Below are 20,690 nucleotides of genomic sequence, written 5' to 3' on the forward strand. Positions count from 1 at the left end.
TTTCTGATGCCTCCCCAGTCGATGCTGTTCGGGTGAGACGATTAAGAACCCGTTATTTTAGGCCTGTGGTCCTCTGATGTCAAGGACCCCAAATGCATTTGGCTGCAGACAACCATCTCAATGTTATTTGTGCCAGCAGCCCCTATACATGATCAATGTAAATATTAGGGCTTGGGACTCGATTAAAAAAATAAAAAATAAAACTTGAGAAGCCATTTTATTTCTCATGTTAACACATTTTAAAATTTTCCATCCACTGGCCGAGCAATAAACAATCTGATCAGCGGCTTCTCCCATTGCGTGCACTGGGGTTTGACTGTTGGTGCACCGGTACGATCGGTAGACCTACGCCTGAAACTAGTCCAGTGAGAGGTTCTAAGGTGCTAAAACAAAGCGCGATTAAAATGTGTTCTTTTAATCGTACATATTTTCCCAGCCCTAGTAAATATGTTTTAATTAGTCCATGTATATAGGGTTAGAATACTAAACTGATTTTTATGCATTATTAAAGAACCATTGGGGGTCCCCAGCCCTCACTTTGATAACCAAGGTGAGTGCACATCATAAATTTGGAACCCCAGCATTGTAACATCATTGCAGTAACAGGATGTCAGGACTACATGTTTGTCTACAACTTGTAGATAGGCTTGTCAATGCTCCTGGATTCCCCAGGAGTCTCCTGGATTTGGAATCAAATCCCCAAATTCGCCAGAACACAGGAAATTACATCTACAATGTTAAAAAAAATAATCTCTGGGGGAGGACCCCCAGACCCCCCGCTTTAGGGGTGGGGGCAATGCATGCAAGAAATATCATACAGATATTGACTTAAGTAGGGACTTAAAGTTGAGAAGTCATTATTAAAGATGTCCTTTGCTTCAGTCATCAAATCTGTACTTCATTATTAAAGATGTCCTTTGCTTCAGTCATCAAATCTGTACACCTACATTTGGCATTTCAAGGCTGAAATTGTACCCGTGCTAGTAAAGCAAGCCTGATAAAAGTATCAAACATGCACACAATTCACCAGAACACAGGAAACTATATCTGTCAAGAAGTTTTGGCGAGAGGACCCCCAGACCCCCAAAAAAATAAATCTCCTGGATTCTGACCGTCCATGTTGACAACCCTGGTATAAGTATGATTTGTGGACAATGTTTTGTGAAAACCAAGGGATCAATAGTACTGGCTGAGAATCTGGTCTAAATGTGATTCAAGGTCAAAATAAAAACAAGCAATGTATGGAAAACTACTTTATTTCTTTAAAATAATTTTAAAAAGGCAACAAAACAGGTTTTAAAAAGGTACATTAATAACATGACAACGGAAAACTTTAAATTCAGACTACAAGGAGCCAATTTTGATCAGGAGCTTCAAATCCTGGGGACCCTCTTCTTCCTTGGCAGGGAAGTCTGAAAGGACAAGAGGATGTGATTACTGAAATCAAGGATTACATTTACTGACCACCAACAACCTCTAAAGACAACTTTTGAAGGTCATTTGTCTGATAGTGGTTCAAACATTTTAATGTCAAGTACCCCCATATAACTCAGTTACAGCCTGTTTGACATGTTTGACAAGCACTAGAGGGATGAATCTGTGCTACCCACCCTGAAGGGCCTGCGGCTGTTCTCATTGCAGACCAGGTTCTCCTTGTTGTGCGACATCTCAGAGGCTGTGTCATCCTCCAGCAATTCCTGCAAAACACCACAAGCAGTTGGATCCTTAGAAAGCTGCCTGAAAAACCAAGGACTCTATTCCACGAGTCCTTGGCAGATCTGCAAGCTTGTAGATCTGCTGTTTTTACCTGGAACTATTTTGAGATGGGGTCTGTGGCCACATATCATTTTGGGGGTCCTTGAAATGAAAATGTTTGAGAACCACCAACATGGAAACATACGTTTTGTATTTGACCACGTAACCCCAACTAAATTCGGACTAATGAACCTTCCGACTAATGAACCTTCAGACTTATGGGCAGTCCCCGCCATTTTTCAATAGCTAAAGTATCAAATAATTCCAGCCCTAAATGTAAGTGTTGCGTTTACCTGCTCTACTCTGAGCTCAGCCTCCAGCTTTGGCCCGGCTGTCTCTGGTGTGGTGGCAGCTGCTGCTGCCGCCTGCAGCTCCATGGTGGCCTGCAGCGCCTCCTGCTGGAGACGAAGGCCCTGCAGCAGCTTAGAGCGCCTGCCAGACATGACCAGCTCCCTGGGGTACACAAACTCCCTCCGCTGAGGGGTCATACCTGGAGGGAACACGCATGGTTTGGAGATCTAGTCAGGAAACGGGCCGTCTTACAATTTGTGCAATAAGTGTTAGGCATGATGCAATTGTAAACAAAACATGTGCAAGGGCATATTGACAAACTTCCTGGTAACAATTAATGTAATATTTTAGACTTTCAATTCAACTAAAAAGTAATCTGCATTCCCACAACTCACAATCTGACACATTCAAGGCTTGTAGATCAGATGCAATTTGTCAAGGCTTGTAGATCAGATGCAATTTGTCATTTTTACAACAGATCAAAATAATTCTGATTAGTGTCTCATGCTTTAAGTGTCAGTGGTTCTCTCAACCGCTTCAGGCCGTGACCCACAACATTAATCATATTTGAACTGGGGACCCCCCCACCCTGACAATCACATGGAATTGTAGGAGTTGAAGAATTACATTTCGTTTGTGAGATTGACTGTTCCACAGATATACTGTGAGCAGGTCTACAACACAAGGCGTTGTGAGCTTGTACAGTAGATAAGCTATATTAAAAATGTTTGCCCCATTCTTAGATTAGACAATTGGCCAATGTTTGAACAGTTTTTTTAAATGGTATAGTTAGATGCAGATTATAGGGACTCCCAAATCATGTGGACCCTCCTGGGGGTCCCGAGCCCACCCCACAGGTTGAGGTTCACTGCATTATGTAACGATGTCTTGTTGGTTCTCACCAGTAGGGATGTCTTGTCTCAGCTCCTGGCCCAAGTTGTGGACCAGCTCCTGGGCACTCTCCACATGGCCCTGGAGGTCAGCCTGCTGCTGGTCCAGTACAGCCTGGTCCAGGGAGACCTGCGTCTGGAGAGAGCGCACCGTCTGGAGAACCTTCTCCTGCTGGCCTGCCAACCGTGCCCTGGTGTCTGGGAGCAGCGTTTCAGAGTGGCTCTCCACGCTCTGAAAGGGTAGCAACATAAAATGTTTAGGAGTCTTCATTCTACATAGCCAACCAGTTGGAATCACAGCTCGAGGCGTTGCTTTTATGACCGGTTCGATTGGTCATGCTTGAAAATAGATTAACTTCAGTTCACGATTTTCAACCTAGGCAGAGATAACTTCAGTTAAAGAAAAAAGTAAACACGTTCACTGGCATAAAAGTAGTCAGACCTAGAATAGTGTGTTGCCTATTAATAGCAACCGCACCAACTAAGTGATCAAAATGAAAATCAATACCAATTTCTATTAATAATGATTATTGAAATGGTCATTTACCTTCTGCAGAGCCTGAGTGGCAGCAGAGTTCTGCCCCAGCAGGGCCACCTGTTCCTGGGCTTGCTTTTGGACGCTCTCCTGAGCTCTGGAGCAGTGGCTGATGTTACGTTCTCCAAGGCCTTTAGGGTGCAAAGGCATGACAGGATTAAAATTAACTAAACATTGTGCCATGTTGTTCCTTTGTTACATGTCAAATTGCACTATATTCATTAGTGAAGGGAGTCTCCCATCGCTCCAGAACATTTTCAGGTAAGAAAAAATAAAATAAAAAAAGAACACAACAAATTTAAGATGATACATCTCTCCCTGGCAGGATGAAATTGGCAATCCACATGAAAATGTCTTTTCAATGTATTCACTAGAGACTCGTGAAACCAAGAAACCTTACACCTTTAAAGTGTAATAGCTCTATATTCATCATTGTTCATTCAGAGACTCTTAACCAAGCAGAATATACATTCAGGGATACCAATTTTCAGTGAAACAATGTGCAGACAAATTTGAGCTGGAAAACCAGTGTATACATTGTGACGTGCTCTGCCCTATTGAGACACTCGCACGGTTTACTAAAGAGCTGGAGAGACGGGACAAACCCCCCACCCCAAACCCCAAGTCAGATGTCCTACCAATGAGGGAGTGGTGCAGAAGGGAGCAGTAGCCTGTACTCTCCTCCAGGTTCTGGTCAGACTCCTGGGCAGTGTGGCGGATAGCGGCAGCCAGGGAAGGGACGGTGGAGGACAGGAGGTCTGCCTGGACCGCTACACGCTTCTCTGCTGCACTGCAACGGCTGGACAGACAGACAGATTTTTTTAAATTGGAATAGTTAAATTGATGAACAGTTGTGGTTTTTTTAAACATCTCTTGCATTATACTTTCAAATGTGGGAAACGAAAAAACTGGTAATTTACTTGCAATGAATGTCTTAGTCGACCCTGTGAAACAGTACATAAGCTTCAGAACTTAACAGGAGGGGGATAAGATGAACAGATACAAATCCCAACTGCTCTATTGCAGTGGTTCCTAACTTTTCAGTTCGAGACCCAAAAGAGATTAGACGTTTGCCCGCGACCCAACTAGCACAACGTGTCGCTTACTTGCTTCACACTGCAAGCTTGCATATTGGCCTTTTCTCCATAAATATTTTCCGTGATCCACAAACAGGTCCCCTCCCACTGTTGGAAACTGTTCTAGTGTGACTGTATGGTTGGAGTGCAGGTGGTGGTTTCTACTCACGTTGTAATTGTATCCTTCACAGCCTGCGTGGGCCTCTGCAGAGCTCTGGTGGCTGTACTTAGACCCTTCATGCAGGTCTTGCTGTTAATGGCCAGCAGGCTGAGCTGGCCTTGGAGACTCTGGATCATCTGATCCACCTCCTGTTGGGAGGAAAGAGACCAGGACGTCCATTTACTAACGGAAATGGACCTTTTTTTCCTTCCCGATACCTCGCGTAACACCTCTACTCAAGGGCAGCCATAGCTGCTACAAGTATAGCAGAATTTGATAACTTTAGGCATTCAGCTGACGCCCTTAATCCAGAGCTACTTACAGTAATCAAATAAAATTCATGAAATGCATAGAAATGAGTCTAGGATCATAGGTAAACCAAGAACCCCAGTCCAACAGTAGCATCTCCAAAGAAATCTGTTGAAACTACACATACACACAAAAACTATAGGATGTCCCATCACAAGCTTGTAGAGAAGCCATTTTCATCGTAAGATACAGTATGGCTAAAAGGGCATTCTTATTTATTTTACCACAAGTGTTTGTGGAGCTTACCGTCTGCTGTGCTTCTGACGTTTTGTCCATCTGCTGGGCCAGATTGAGATGTTCAGCGTCCAATGAGCTGAGTGTGTCCAGGGAAGACATCCTCAGCTCAGCCAGCTCCTGAACATGATTGGTCAGAAACACATTGAACTCCTTCATGGCCTCCACCTGATTGGATGACAGGAAGTCAGAAATAAATTTATGTGAGTGCAGTCATCACAACCCGTGCATTAGTAAATATGGGTAAACGGTTTGATGCCATTTGAAAATACAAAATGTGACACGTTGCGTTTTCGAACACATCTTAAGCCAGTTAGGACAGGAACCCCTTTTGGGGTAGTTTTTGCCATGTACAGTATGTAAACCAAAGTTTATTTTGTATTTTAAATTGTATAAAGTTTCAGAAAACTTGAGTCAGGATTTAAGAGGCCGTTTTTCAAATCAGATTTAGAAAATGGGTTAAGTAATGGAAATGTGAAATGTATACATATATTGGGGGTGCGTGACATGAAGTATATTAGTAAATATAATGGCATCATAAGGACCTTGTCAGCCAGGGCTCTCTGCTCTTCCACGGTCTTCCTCATGGCCTCATTCAGTGTCCTGATGGCCGAGACACTGGGCAGAAGAGAGGCCGCAAGAGCCTCCTGCAGATCCTGTTTGAACTCCTAATGCAGTCAGAGAACATTGAACCATGAGTCGTTCTGAACAAGATTCCAGTTGATGCATGACCATTTTACACTACTAACTAGCTCAGTGGTTCTCAAACCTTTTAATTTCAAAGGACCCCCATAACTTAGAGAGTGTACAAATGGAGCCCAAGTGGACCCTTGCGAGTCTTTTGTACACACTCAAGAGTTACAGACTGTAAGGGTTGCGACCATTTCAAATCAGTAATAAATGCCGAGTCCGTGCCACTGGCCTAATAACCATGGTCCTCACCTGCAGCTCCAGCAGGCCGTCTTTGTTCAGGCACAGTGCCTCCTGCTGGTGCAGTTTGTCCTGGAAGTCAGCCAGGCCCTGGGCCACCAGCCGTGTGACTCCCCCCATGAAGGACTCCATGGTGGCCACCGCTCCACACATAGCCTCCTCGTTCACCGACAGCACAGCGTCTAGTGGAGAGGATCATGGATTTAAAAATAAATCGTAATCTCACAACTGAATACGTTTTGTATAGTCAGGTCCGAATGTGCCATGATATGTGAATCAGCGATTCCACAACATGTGGAATCACATGAATCATTCGATTCACACATATGTTGTGAAACATGATTCCACAGACGACCAGCTGGCTTCTATGAATCCAAATCACTGAAATCAGTCGTGGAGCATTTCTTCCGCCACTGGTAGCTGGTGAGCAGGCTGTGGCGCTTGACACTCTAAACTCACCCATGGATGACACGTAGGCAGCAAGGGTGCTGCGGTGCTTGGAGGCTTGCTGGCAGACACTGGCCTCCATGTTACCCAGCACACCATCCATCCTCTGGCTGAAGCTCTGGTGGGCACTGGCGTTCAGCTGCTCTACCTAGTTTAAATAAAATAAAAGCAGTAGGAACATTAATGGACCAACTTACCTTATAGCAACCCAAGGCCGGGCATTGATACTCATGTAAGGCGGCTAAATTGTCCAGTTTTCGGCCTGTCCCATTGTATCCACACACTGGTTCTGACATCGCTGTGACATATTTTAATAGGCTCGGTCATGATTAATTGCACATATGAAGTTTATACTACTAAATGCTTTCCTAATACACTTTTGTGGCAGACTACAGCATTCGTTTCAAAAAATATGAAAAGTTGCAATCTGATTGAAAGTTCTTGTCTTAACAGCCATAGGAAGTAACAAAACATGTGAACAGAATTGAGTAGCAACCTTGTTCTTAATGTCCAGCTTGTCATGGAGACTAGACACGTGGCTGGTGCTGACGTGGGCCGTGCTCAGCAGCTGGAGGAAAGAAAACACAAGATTATGGTGGTATCGGGACGGAAGACCATTCATTTGAAAATGTACGTGACATTGGAACAGCATAGACTTCTATACTCGCCTGTGACTGACAAGACTTTCAGTAATTCAACAACGGCATAATTATTTTGTCCGAGTGCTAAAATTAACACGTCATAGTAGTTAAAATATGTGCTCTGTAGCAATTGCAGTAGTATGATGGCCTATAATGTACAGTTAAGGTCAAGAGGCTACATGTTTTGTACTGCAGCATGTGTGCATAGAGTATGTATACTTAGGTTAGTGAACAACCCATCACATGAAGGATGGCAGCTTTCCAGTATGCTTTTTCTACAGTCTTGAAAATGCTTGTTTTCAAACAACTGTAAGCTGGGCCAAGTGAGGAGTTATGGCTTTTGTTAGTTCTACAATAGCACATCAGATAGTTGCTGCCTTTGATTAAATTAGCGATATTAAAAGATTTCGGCATCAGATTTTTATGCTTATTTTTTAATCTACCTTGTGCCATGTGATTGGTACATACAGACAATTGCTTGTATCGTTGCCATTAGGAAGAAACTCTGTTTCCTCACCTGGTCAGCTGTGATGTACAACTTCTCCTGGGTGGAGGTCAGCTCCGAGCAGACAAACTGCTCCTCGGTCAGATGCTGGGTTGTTTTCTCCAGGGCCCTTTTGGTCTCCTCCAGCCTGGAAATAGAAAACCAGGACATTTATTCATTTTACTTTAAAGTCCTGCATCCCTCGCAGCATTCTTCTGTATCTACCGGTGCTTTACGGACTGCAAGGTGGTGCAGAAATAGTTGTAATGAACCTGTGGTCTTTCTCTTCCAGCTGGACAGTGCGCTGCTCCAGTTGGCTCCGAGTGTCCGTGAAGAGCTCCATCATCTAGGGAGAGGAAATGGACCAAATGAGTGGCTATGATCATTGAACTTTAGAACACCAGCACTCACTTTAGAACCAAATCTTCAAGTTTATTGAAGGTTTAAATTTTTTCCTCGATTATTGTATTAGGAGCTTGTAGATCAGCCATTTTCATAAAATATACCTTCTTCAGATCCTCATTTGCCGCAGCAATCCTCTCCGTATAGCAGGTTATCATCTCCTCCTGGGAAGTGATCTGCTCCGTCATGTGGCTGAAACAACACAGGGAGTCAAGACGCGGTGCTCTACAGCAGTATAAAACAGTCTAGGAGCTTTCCCCATGGACATCAGCTGTTCTCTAAGCCATGCAAATATTGATGTTTAACAGGTTGCATTTTCTTCTCTCTCTCCCCCCCCCCCAAGGTGACATACCTGTAGTTCTCAGAGGTCAAGTAAACCCCAGTCTTGTATCGAGCAGCAGCCAGGTCACGCTTCAAGCGCTCAATCTCCTCTGTGTATTCCTTCAGCAGCGGTGAGAAAGAGTCCACATATTAGATGATTGACATTATTCAGCTTTGTTGGAAGATTAGAGGACTTATTCTACCACGTGAAAAAGAACCGACCTTGAAGCGAGTGTTTAAAACAGGACTGGTTGACATTTTTCTATTGATTACTCATGCCATGGAGACTTAGTTCAGTAATATATTTTGTATTTGTTATACATATACTAAGACAATTTTGATTTATGGTAAATTTACTCCGATTCCAGATGGGGACCCAAATTTATTTGGGTCTCCATCCGGCATCAATGGTAAATGCATTTCTCCATGGCAAAAGAAAAAAAACGTCACAATGCGTTTACATGTACCTTGATGAGAGTCTTCTTGGTAATCTTCTGGTTGATCTCTGGCTTGTTCATGATGTTTTTCGCTCGGTTGGCGTACGCCAAGGTGCTTAGCGTCTCCTACACAGAACAGAGACAACCCAACGCTAGAACTTGCACACATCAATGAATGAAGCATCATTAATCCTGGGACCATCCAAATCAGTGGTTCCCAAACTTCTCAGGTCGTCACCCGAAAGGGCGATTAGAAGTTTGTGGAGCCAAACTAGTGAAAACAGCAGATCTACAAGCTCACTACATAAACATTAGTTTTCAAATGTATGGAATATTTGATTTATTTTATTTCTTACTTGAATAAAAAAAAACGTTTTGAAATATAAAAATTAAGGGACCCATAAAAATGTGTCTGCGACCCACAAATGGGTCCCGACCCACTGTTTGAACAAATAAAGAAACTGGATATGTCAATCTTACGACGGAAACAGAGTCATTTCTAGCATTCCGGTGAATCTGGACCAAATCACTTACAGAAATGTGTTGTGTATGAAAATAAACAATCCCTGATGCACACCTCCATGTTGCAGAAAGTTGGAGACACTGTGGCGATGATCGAGGTCTTGGTCCGTCCCCCTAGAGAATCTTGTAGGATTCTAGTCAACTTAGACTCCCTGTAGAACATTGAGATCATGTCAGGAGGCAACCTTGGTAATACCCTTTACAGTAAATCTGAAGGGCAAGGTACACACAATACATCCGTTTTTAGAATCATTCTGGGCATGCCATCTACAAGCTCACACCCATGAGTGTCGAGCCACGCTGTGTGCTTGTAGAGCAGCCATTTTTGGTGACGAGATTGGTAAAGGGGGAAAAGGATGGGACTGGATACAAACCCTTGGAGGTCCTCGGGCAAGGACATGCTCCACTACTTTTCGCTATAAAAAGATTAGATTTTTTGCAGTGGGTCTGGAAATTGTTACGACAACCACAGCTTACCTATAAGGCACGTGAGGTCTCTTCTCTACCAAGGCCGTGATCACTCTGCCCAGCGTCAGCAGAGACTGGTTGATGTTGCCTGCTTCTCGGGCATGTTTGTCCTGTGCCCCCGAACGACCGATGTCTTCACTGCCTGCAAGATCAACCTACGGAGGACAGGGGACAGGTTGAGTTCATGCCAGTTGTGGTCCATTGGAGCTAAATGGCATTCACACGTTTTTTACTGCCGTTAAGCATCCAAACTTTAATTTTTTTTTTTACCAGGTTCAGCTTTCCAATCTTCACCAACTCCTCTCCTTCAGGGGTGACCTCCTTCATGCGAATGGTGATGGAGAACACAGAGTGGGACCGACTTGAAAATAAATTATGTAATGTAAATATTAATAGAAAGGCAAGCGGAAAGGCATGCATTTACTGTACTGACAACTATGGCGTGTGTATGGATATACATCATCTCCATCCATGTCAATATTTCTGTTGAATACCTGGAATAGGCATTCATGAGTGTGGCAGCAGTCTTCCTCTTGGCAGAGCCTCTCTCAATGATGGCGTACACCTCATCCTTATTGTGGACGGTTATCTCCTCCAGACCTTTAACTAACACATCACGCTGACAGAAACACAAAACCAATGAGTCACTTAAACAACGATGCATTGGTTTGAATAGTAGGCAATGTTTTAAAAATTAATAAAAAGTTCAATTTTTCACAAGCTACATAGCCTTTATACCCCTGACATTAGCACTCTATATCCAAAGTAAATTGGTCCTTCAGACAGTTACCTTGTTGCGTGGGTCGTCAAAGATATTGAGCTTTTCGCTGACAGCCTCACTGGGACTCAGCAGGTCAAAAAGCTCCTCATTGTAAATCTCCAGGAGGGACACTTTAACAGAGAACTCTGAGCCACTCTCTGCCAGCTTCTCGAAGATCTGGTGCAGTGTCCTGGGGATGATCCCGGCCAGCGGGTCCTGACAAACAAACCAAGTTATGGCAACAAAACACTACGATTTCCAAAATGTTAAGATTTGGTGTTCAAAATCACAATGTTGGCTTCATAATGCAGCTTGCATTTGCCCAAGAACAAAGATTGATGCCCAGCAGTACTTCACTTGTGTGAAAAAAAAAACTTACATCCTCCCAGGTGACCTGCAGATCTGAGCTTCGTTCGCCTTCCATGGTGAAGGTCTTGCCTGTCCCCGTCTGTCCATAGCTGACCAATCAAGACAAATATACATCAGCTGGGGATCACGATTTTATAGCATTGCTTAAAAATGTGGAATGGGAATCAAACTATTCAGATCTTGACAAGCCATTGTATCAGGGATTCTACAATGGCAGGTGCCTTATGACACCACTAAACTACTTTTGTCTAATAACTTGTTAATTTTAAATCTAATTTTATGTTACACCCCTTACCCATAGACTAGGGGATTCAACTGTAAACTGTTTGAACAGTTAACTGTTGCACCACTAGACAGACACTACACCCTCCAATGTGGCTTTAAATACAAGTTTACAACAAACGCTTCCTTACGCAAGGACGGTGCAGTTGTAGCCCATGATGACCTCATCAAGAATGGGGCAAACTACGCTGCGGTAGACGTCGATCTGCTTGGCTTCGGGACCAAAGACCTAAGAGACGACAGAGGGCAATATTGTGATGGACCATCCACATTTTGGAATGTGGAATTAGAGCTGCTGGCGCAAAATTGTCTACTCTACTCACCATGTCAAAGGTGTAGGTCTTCCTGGGAGCGGCTGTTTTGACCCCACCCGGCCTCACAGCCACCTCCCTTCTGTTGGGATCGCAGTCGATCACATTGTGGGTGACCTTCCGCTCCCCTGCACTGAAGGGCCTGAAAACACAAGGATGGGTCACTCAGTCAGTATCACAAGCCCTCAGCCACAACATTACCAAAGTACGTAAAAACTAGCTAGATACACAAGTAAATTGTAGTGTAGCAACAGAGGGTGTAAAAGCCTGGTGACCAGAGGTTAAGTCAAGTTGTTTCTGGGCACCCATAGGGTCCTTGATGGCGTGTCAAGAGCTCCAGAGGGTTCTTGTTGGGAACCACATGGAGCCTTTACAGATATGTATCTCAGTGTACTTGGGTACGTTTACATTTGTAGACTGCAACCTCCCACAAAAATGTAAAAGCTGTCAGTAACCTACACATAGTTTAAGTTATTAAATGAGTCATTTGTATTTATTTTGTACACTATACATTACTTTTTATATTATTTATACTTCTACTCCACTTCCACTACATCTCAATCCAAATATTGTACTTTTACTCCACTCCACTACATTTGAACACTTATAATTAACAGATATTATAATTACTTACTTTGGAGATTTATTATAAAACATCCACTCCACTACATTTGAACACTTATAATTAACAGATATTATAATTACTTACTTTGGAGATTTATTATAAAACATCCATAAAACACTTGCCCTATTTTATATCAGGGCTATTTGAAAATAGCAGATCTTCAAGCTCACAATGCATCACGTGGCAATGCGTTGAGCATGTAGAGCTGCCATTTTCAACATTTAGTACTTCTTTTGGTGCTTAATACATTTTGATGCCAACACTTTTGCACTTACTCATGTAGGCTACATTCATGTAGGCTACATTTAACACAGGAATAGCACTGTAGGCCCATCTCTACATTGCAGTATTGATACCTTTACTAAAGTACAAAATGGGAGTAGGCTACTAGATTTACAATTTTGACTTATTTTTACTTTACTTTAGTATTTAAAGATTCCAATACTTTTACTCCACTACATCTCTGATCCAAATATTGTACTTTAACTCCACTACATTTATTTGAAAACTTGGTTACTTTAATTGTAGATGTAATTATATTATAAAACATAGGCCTACATGAACCACTTAGCCCCATTTTATAGTATACCTTGGAAGATTGCAGATCTACAAGCTCACAAGTGAGCTTGTAGCTATTTTCAAACATTGATTTTTTTATTCAGGACTTTTGTAAGTAGCCCATTTCTACATTGCAGTATTGATACTTTGACTTAATTAAACATTTGAGTACCTTTTCCACCACTGCTACTTAACATTTAAATCAACTCAAATACCTGCATCTGACGACCACCTGTATGTTCTTCCCCTGCTTATCCTCTCGCCTCATGCTGGCATTTGAAGCCATATTTGATTCCAAAACTATGCAGGAACACAAAACCAACCAAAAACAAGGACACTTGCCAAGTAAATGGTTAAATCGCTGCTTGTTACTAGGCTATACAATAAAGCCACAGATAAAAGTGATCCGAGCTCGTGTTCTTTTTTGGTCGGTTCTCTGAATGTATTGTTGAAGTTGTTCCAATGTCAAACTACAGCAACATGAATAAATAATTTCCAGAATGCAGTCCGTTGTGCCCTCTTGCTCTGTCTATTTGGTCAGACAGAGTACAGGCTGTTTATAGCCTTCTCACCTGGCCCAGGTGCTCTCCAATGAGCCATTAAGCCAATGAGGCCCCACCCTGAGATAGGAGGCACACTCATCATGTCATAACCACTCAGACTAGACTGTGTTGGACATTGTGAGCTTAATATTTTTAGCTATTTGAAGTTAGCCTGATTTCAGACTCTACGCTGGCAGTTCACTCAGAGAGTGGGCGGGTCTATTGGCTGGAGCCAGGCTAATTTGAAGTAGCCTACGTCAAACAACATAGATCTGTTATTTTCACTATCTGACATAGGGAGCATTGCTTAGGGCAGTGGTTCTCAGATTGACACATACTGTAATAGCCCACAGACACCCATCTGAAAAGATACACCAGGGACCCCCATAAAAGAAGACTTTTACAACTATACTATAGTTTTAATTTCAAGGACCCCCATGAGGCCACAGACCCCCATTTGATACACTTTTTTGATCTCTGGGACCACAATCCACACTGTAGTAGGCCTACTACTGTATACTACCCCCCAAGGATCCATGGGGTCCCCACTTTGAGAATCATTTTTTAAGCTATTAAAATTGGCTTATGGGAGGACCAGCCGCAGCCTGTAGTCACCATGACTAACCATAAAAGGAGTTCCCAATGCAGCTAGTGGGATGTACCACTGGGGGTACACAGGAGTACTGCTGGGGGTACGTAAGAAAATACTAGAAAATGGGGAAATGTATTTAGTGTTATGGTCAATGATAAAACATTTAGTGTGAACCTGCTCATTTGTAAATTGTTAAACCAAATTACATCAATATACTTGACTAGTACAACTGTTACTGAATAGAAAGCAATGTTTATTTGCCATTATACTATTTTATTTTGAACATATTGGCATCGGAACTGGACTTTTAATGTCAATTTTTCGAAGCAAAATGCTGTAGTCCAGGGAAGGCGGTACTCGCCTTCAGAAATCAGTATAAGGGGGTACTGCAGCCAAAAATGTTTGAGAACCACTGGCCTAGGGGCTTTACAGATGACATCAGGGATTTCCATTCATATATGGGCATGAAAGGGCATACAGATACAGACGTCTCCATATGGGCATCTTTTGCTAGCCTCTTTCAGAGCCAATCCATAAGTGGGTCATAATATAAGCTCAAGTTGAGAGTCTTTTGTTTTTAGGCTAATAGTCTCCCACATATCAGGTGGATACCGACAGCCATGATTACCAAAAGCAATAGAAAAGAAAAACTAACTGCTTCAGATCACTAAACAATACACAATACACTTACACTACAATTACCTCAACTCTTTTAATTCCTTTTATCCAGTGGTGTGTTCTGAAGCCCAGTCAACCAGTCAATACAGCAGGGGTCTTCAATGTTTTCAGGCCAGGGACCCCCAAACTGATGGGGAGATCAGAAGTAAAGTATGCATGATTTAAACATGCACGATATACTATTCCAATTTCAACTCCTTATTTAATATGCCCAAAATGAGTTTTGTAGCAATTGTAAATTGCTTTTAAATGTTATATAAAATCCCTAGACGAATTAATTTAAAACAAAAACTGAGATAGTGTCTACTAATATTCTTAATTGCGTGCCAGTACAAATGAATCTTAATTCAGATAAATAATTTATATTTAATATACTTAATAATATACCTAATATCTTGGACATAATTGCAGATAGAACGGAACATCTTTGCCTGGCATACACTCCGGTTAACAAAACGGGCGCACCCATACATTACAATTTCCGGTCCGACTGAAAATACTGTCCCCTCACCGGCGTCGCGTGCATACTGCTTAGATATATGGTCGCGTGTTGTTTACGTTTATTATAGTTACTGTATGATTGCATCAAAAATCACAAAACTCTCGTCACTTTTGAGCAGACGTAAATTTGGGAGTGTGTTGCTGGTATTTCCAAACGTGCATGCTAAAAACTGTTCCCCGTCTGTAGCCGCAGCAAGTCTGTCACGAATACGATACATGTCCAACGAACCTAAGCGACTCTGCACCGAAAACATGTCCGTTAAGATCATCGGCACCCACAATGGAACGTTTCACTGCGACGAAGTTCTGGCGTGTTGGATCCTGCGTCAACTTCCAGAGTATAAGGTCAGTGTTGGAAAACGTACTCAATGTTTTTACATAAGTAAAAGTAGCAATACTACAATTTAGAAATACTCCGTTACAAGTAAACGTCCCGAATTCAACATTTACTTGAGTAAAAGTACAAAAGTATTGGTATTAAAATGTACTTAAAAGCACCAAAAGTAATAGTACTCAAGAAGAAAAGAAACTGATTTACGAGTTCCAATCTGGCTTCAGAGAATCCCATTCCACTGACACATGCCTTCTCTATTTGAAGACCACAAACGTGATGTGGACTTGGGCAAATATTGCGATATGGTCATGCTGGACCCCCAGCAGGCATTTGACTCGTAAATCACACTAGTCTGGTTGATAAATTGAAAGCTATCGGTCTTAACAGTGCAGCAGTGAGCTGGATGCAATCTTACCTGGTGGGGAAAGAACAGGTGGTGGAGGTGAACGGAACCCTGTAAGCTGCGGCGTTCCTCAAGGAAGTATACTAGGGACTCTATTGTTCCTAATATATGTAAACGACATGGCATCTGCTTGTGACTGCAACCTGTTTGTGTTCGTGGATGACTCTGCTCTCCTTGTCTTGGACAGGGACATATTGCAGGTCGAAAAGCCCTTAGCTCTGAAGTAGATAAAATCTGCACCTGGCTCAATGACAAGTTCAAACTTTTAATACACCTGGGTAAAACCGAATCCATCCTCTTTGGATCAAATCATAACCTTAGCAAGGTCAATAACTTCAGTCAAAGTGGGTGACAATGTAATAACAGGTAAAAACGAAATTACCTACTTGGGTTGCATCTTAGAGGCAAATGTTTCCAGTGAAAGAATGACCACTAAGGTAGTAAAACAAAATCAACCAACTACTAAAGCCTCTAACATAGTCCAGGGTGAAGATCTATTCACTTCACCGTGGTGTAGTTTCCTAGCTATCACCTAGGCTTTGTTATGTATTTTTAGGTGATAGCTAGAAAACTACACTGTAGTGAAGTGAATAGCTCTTCACCCTGGACTATGTTAGAGGCTTAACTCGTTTTTACAGAGAATCGCCCCGCTGTTCAATAACGATACACGGCAGACTCTAGCGAGTGCACTCATTCAGCCCCTCTATGACTATGGAGTCCACATATTCTATTGCAGCAACACCTCAAAGGTCCTAAAAACAAGGCTACAAACAGCCCAAAACAAACTAATTATGGTCCTGCTTAACCTTCCTTTTCGGGCTCAACTTACCGCTAATCGCTTTTCAAGCGTGGGTTGGCTCACGGTAGCTGACAGAGTACAGCATCTTGCAATGGGCCTGGTGTACAAGATACGCTACACCACTAAGATACCCATGTACTCAGGTACATGGGTATCTTCCAAATACTTCCAAAATGTCAAGGATGTCCACATTTACAACACCAGAGGTAGCTCCACAGATAACGTTCAACCCAGATTCGGCTCAAACAAAGGGTCAAATTCATTCTGCTATACTAACATGTGGAACACCCTACCGAAGTACCGAAATGAGTGTAAATCCCTACCTTCCTTTAAAACCCCTCTGAAAATCCACTTACAGGCGGCTGCTACGGGTAACAGTAAACCTAGTCTAACCTTACCTCCCCCTGACCTTTCTATTGTAAATACCATTTATTTTTGCATTGTGTTTTTTTGACTTTCTTATTTTCTCCGCATAGTACTGTTTTATCTGTCTGTCATTCAATGTTATATGTGTAAAAAAAAAAGGATATCAAATTGATATCCTTTTTTTTTTATATTATCAATCCATGTGCTTACTTGAGCATATCCTTTTAGTTGACCTTGTACCAGTGAACTGTACTGTCATGAAGCTGTACCTTTTCCTATGCAAACTTCTAATAAATTCTTCAATTTAAAAAATCAATCAATCAATCAAAATGTGCAGAATGTCCCGTTTCACAAGTTTTCAAATGTAGACTATAAAGATCTTTTAAAATGTCACATTGCGAGCTTGTAGATCGGCTATTTTCAAACCTATTTTATACTATAAAATAGGTTTAAAAGTGGTTTATGTATGTTTTATAATATTATAATTTATATCTGCAAAGTAACTACTGTAGTAACTGAAGTTTTCAAATAATTGTAGTGGAGTAAAAGTACAATATTTGGATCCGAGATGTGGACTGGACCTCAAAATTGTACTTAAGTACAATTCTTGAGTAAATGTACTTAGTTTACACCACTGATTTATATTTCATTCATTCATCATAGACGGTGTCGCTTGCAAAAAAGAAAAAAGAACAGATCTACAAGTATCGGAAGCTTTCCTCCGGAGGGAGAGGTTCCAAATGGGGCTAATCTACAAGCTAACAAGGCGTCGCATTAGTTTGTAGATCTGTTGTCGTTGTAAACGATCGCATCGGTAGGTATCTCTGTGTAGGGTGCTGTTCTTCTGTGTGATGAGATCTCTAATCTGTAGTGCTTTTAACATACCAGAAGGGGGTGCTGTCGGGACACTAAAGTGAAGAGCTTTAGAAAGAGTATGAACAGCTTGCGTTATAACATGTAAATCCCCAACTTCCATGAGGGCTTTCATAAATATGGGAATATTAGAATAGGCCTGTTTTTGTTCATTATGTTTGTGACTATTGCTGACATTAAGGTTAGCCTATATTGATTGGTCATGAGATAATTTCTCATTTAAAAATGATTTCTACCATTCCTATACCAACGGATGCTGCTGTAAATATATTGATATTCATTGCACAGGATGCTGAGATAATCCGCACCAGGGACGCAGCACAACTGGCCAAGTGTGACATAGTGGTGGATGTGGGAGGAGAGTTTGACCCAAAGAGGCATCGCTATGACCATCACCAGAGGTAGAGTATGGGAGGAAATCAGGAAAACTGTTGCCTGGCCCAATAATGTTGACTGTTGAATTATGACTTCCTCTGTGCTCTTGTTAATATTGTTTAAAGTGTGCACTGTGCTGAAGTTATACTAAGTTAACAAAAGAAAGAAAAAAATAAATATACTGATTGTACTGTAAATATTTCTCAGTTTCAGTCAGCTCAGTCTTCCTGATGTGTGCATCAGTAAGGCATGTTTCTTTTTAAGCACTTAACGTAGCATCCTTATTCTGGGGCGAACATTTGTTGAAATGGCACATCTACAAGCTCAAAACTGCAATGCTTTGTGAGCTTGTTTTGACGGCTGTTTTTAGGCGAAAATTTAGTGTAGAGCCCCAGGCCTAGACCACTTTTGGATGAAGTTCATATCAGGAAAGGTTATACCAAAATGTGTTGAGTCATGGTGGGCTTTAATAAGGTGAATGTCACATTGCAATGTGAGAATTTCCACCTGTACCTCACCAGCATACTTGAATGCTGAACTTAGTTGCAACGCATGTCATGTCCACTTGCATGGCTCCATCGGTCGCAGGTCACAGGACCTTTGAACTCTTGTCCAAGTCTATTTATGAGTAAATGTACTTTGCTGCAGACATATTCATGGCCCCAGACGCAGAAACACTGTCATTCAGCACTGACTGGCTGCACAGTTGGATACTAAGTGCAGCAATTACTTTTTCTTTCAATTTGAATGCATAGAGAAAATGCTCACCTTCTGATTCTGGGGTAAAAGCAGTATGTCTACACACTCTATAGAGTAGTCATAACAGGCTATTCCATGCTGTATTTAGAGATTAAATATTTAACAGTGTCCAACAACAACAACAAAATCCCTATCCGTTTAGTACTAATTAAATGAAAATAAAAGATCTTTAATATTAATAATTTAAATATTGTATAACTCATACAATACTCTAGCAGTGTTACATGCACGTGGTGTTCGTCAAGGTGACTATCAGCATTTTTCAGAAACTTTTCAAACATACATTTGTTATTCAATACAAACGTCCTAATATGAGACGTGCACAGCTTTAGTTTGAGGTGCTGAAGTGCACCACTATAAGTGACAGCTAAACCACTGTTCCATAGCTGCAAGTCCTTCAATGTTAACTTTATGCTGTTGGATTTGTCCAGTGGATGTATCAAAATCCAATCTTGCTACCCTCCATGAAATCTATAACATTAACATAAAAAAGTGCCACATTAAGGGGATAATGATGACTTTATATTCTTTTCTTTTTAATTTTAATACCTTATAATGCCTTTCATCTGAAACCATGGCTGATAAAGAAACATCTCTGAAACCACAGTGCCAGTGTCACTGGCCTAACCTTTTATCGATTGTAATCTAGCACCTATCTTTTTAATTATCATTGTTTCTTAATAATAAAGTTGGTTCCTTCCTTTTCTTTATGTAAAGCAACTTTGGGTACTTAGAAAAGTGCTATATAATTCTGAGCTATTGTCTCCACCAGGAGAGTATGTTTTCGCCCCTGTCCGTCCATCCACGTGTCCGTCCGTGTGTCCGATTAGTCTGTTACCAGCTAATCTCCGGCGCCTTTGACCTGGTCGTGGCCAAACTGTACACACACTCCCTGGATGCCAATTCAGAACCTCTGCCCCACATTTTTCACATCGCCATGCTCTAGCGCCACCATGAGTCCGATGTTTGCAAACCACATCTTTGGACACTACTCCTACAGATTTTGTCCTCAAATCATGCAAATCAATAGACAGTATCTCTACAGTCATGTGATCAACATGGATCTGTCCGATTTTCCATATTCCATCCTGATTGGCAAAAATTGGCTTCCAAAGTTTGCAGGATTGGTCCGTTTTCTACAAAATGCTTCAAATCGTGAATTCTTAAATCATGAACTGGGAAACAGAATGGGTTTGATGCCTTTTGCCTTTCCATGTCACAAGAGTAACACTACGGGGCGGGAGTGGCTCAGGGGTAGAGTGGCTGCTTAGCAACTGCAAGGTTGTCAGTTTGATCCCGGGCCCCCCCAAAGTTGGTGTCGAAGTGTCCTTGAGCAAGACGCTGAACCCCTTATTGCAATCAATCTATGTAAAGCACCTTGGATAAAGCCTTTAAAGGTGCTATATAAATGCACCATTTAAGAGTAGAAACAAGAACTCCTGAACACCAGAGTCTCCTGAACCCAAGAACAATTTCATTATCTTTTCTGATAAATTACTTTATTTTTTTAAGTTTCTTCCAAACACGTGCGTTTAGAAGGAGTCCTCACGTTGAGCAGCCGGGTGGATTCCAGGTGTCTTGTTGACTTAATGTATTGATGAGAATCAGAGATTGCTTTTATGACCATGGTGACGAGAACATGCCAGGTCTCTGTCCTAGCG

General features: G+C 41.8%; 2 protein-coding genes across 2 annotated transcripts in view; one reads left to right on the plus strand and one right to left on the minus strand.

Annotated features, from left to right (window-relative positions):
* Positions 1 to 1,583: 1,583 nt before the first annotated feature.
* LOC308287113 (kinesin-like protein KIF11) lies at positions 1,584 to 13,075 on the minus strand (the record flags this gene model as incomplete). Its single annotated transcript, XM_080728233.1, has 25 exons — positions 1,584 to 1,697; positions 2,049 to 2,245; positions 2,949 to 3,168; positions 3,484 to 3,602; positions 4,110 to 4,270; positions 4,717 to 4,856; positions 5,263 to 5,418; positions 5,796 to 5,918; positions 6,193 to 6,362; positions 6,640 to 6,775; positions 7,124 to 7,195; positions 7,786 to 7,900; positions 8,025 to 8,098; positions 8,259 to 8,346; positions 8,507 to 8,595; positions 8,943 to 9,038; positions 9,490 to 9,586; positions 9,912 to 10,057; positions 10,173 to 10,263; positions 10,397 to 10,521; positions 10,693 to 10,878; positions 11,042 to 11,120; positions 11,445 to 11,542; positions 11,637 to 11,766; positions 13,023 to 13,075. 25 exons carry the CDS (start codon positions 13,073 to 13,075, stop codon positions 1,584 to 1,586), a joined length of 3,075 nt encoding a protein of 1,024 aa, XP_080584359.1.
* A 2,065-nt stretch (positions 13,076 to 15,140) lies between these two features.
* Positions 15,141 to 20,690, plus strand: part of myg1 (myg1 exonuclease) — a 29,365-nt gene continuing 23,815 nt past the window's right edge. Inside the window, exons 1-2 of the mRNA XM_080727682.1 lie at positions 15,141 to 15,465; positions 18,184 to 18,296. Coding sequence (XP_080583808.1) covers positions 15,196 to 15,465; positions 18,184 to 18,296 — 383 coding nt within the window. The 5' untranslated portion in view covers positions 15,141 to 15,195. The remainder of the gene's footprint in view (positions 15,466 to 18,183; positions 18,297 to 20,690) is intronic.

The sequence above is a fragment of the Nannobrachium achirus genome (genome assembly GCF_963921795.1).
Source record: "Nannobrachium achirus genome assembly, chromosome: 6".
Lineage (NCBI taxonomy): Eukaryota > Metazoa > Chordata > Actinopteri > Myctophiformes > Myctophidae > Nannobrachium > Nannobrachium achirus.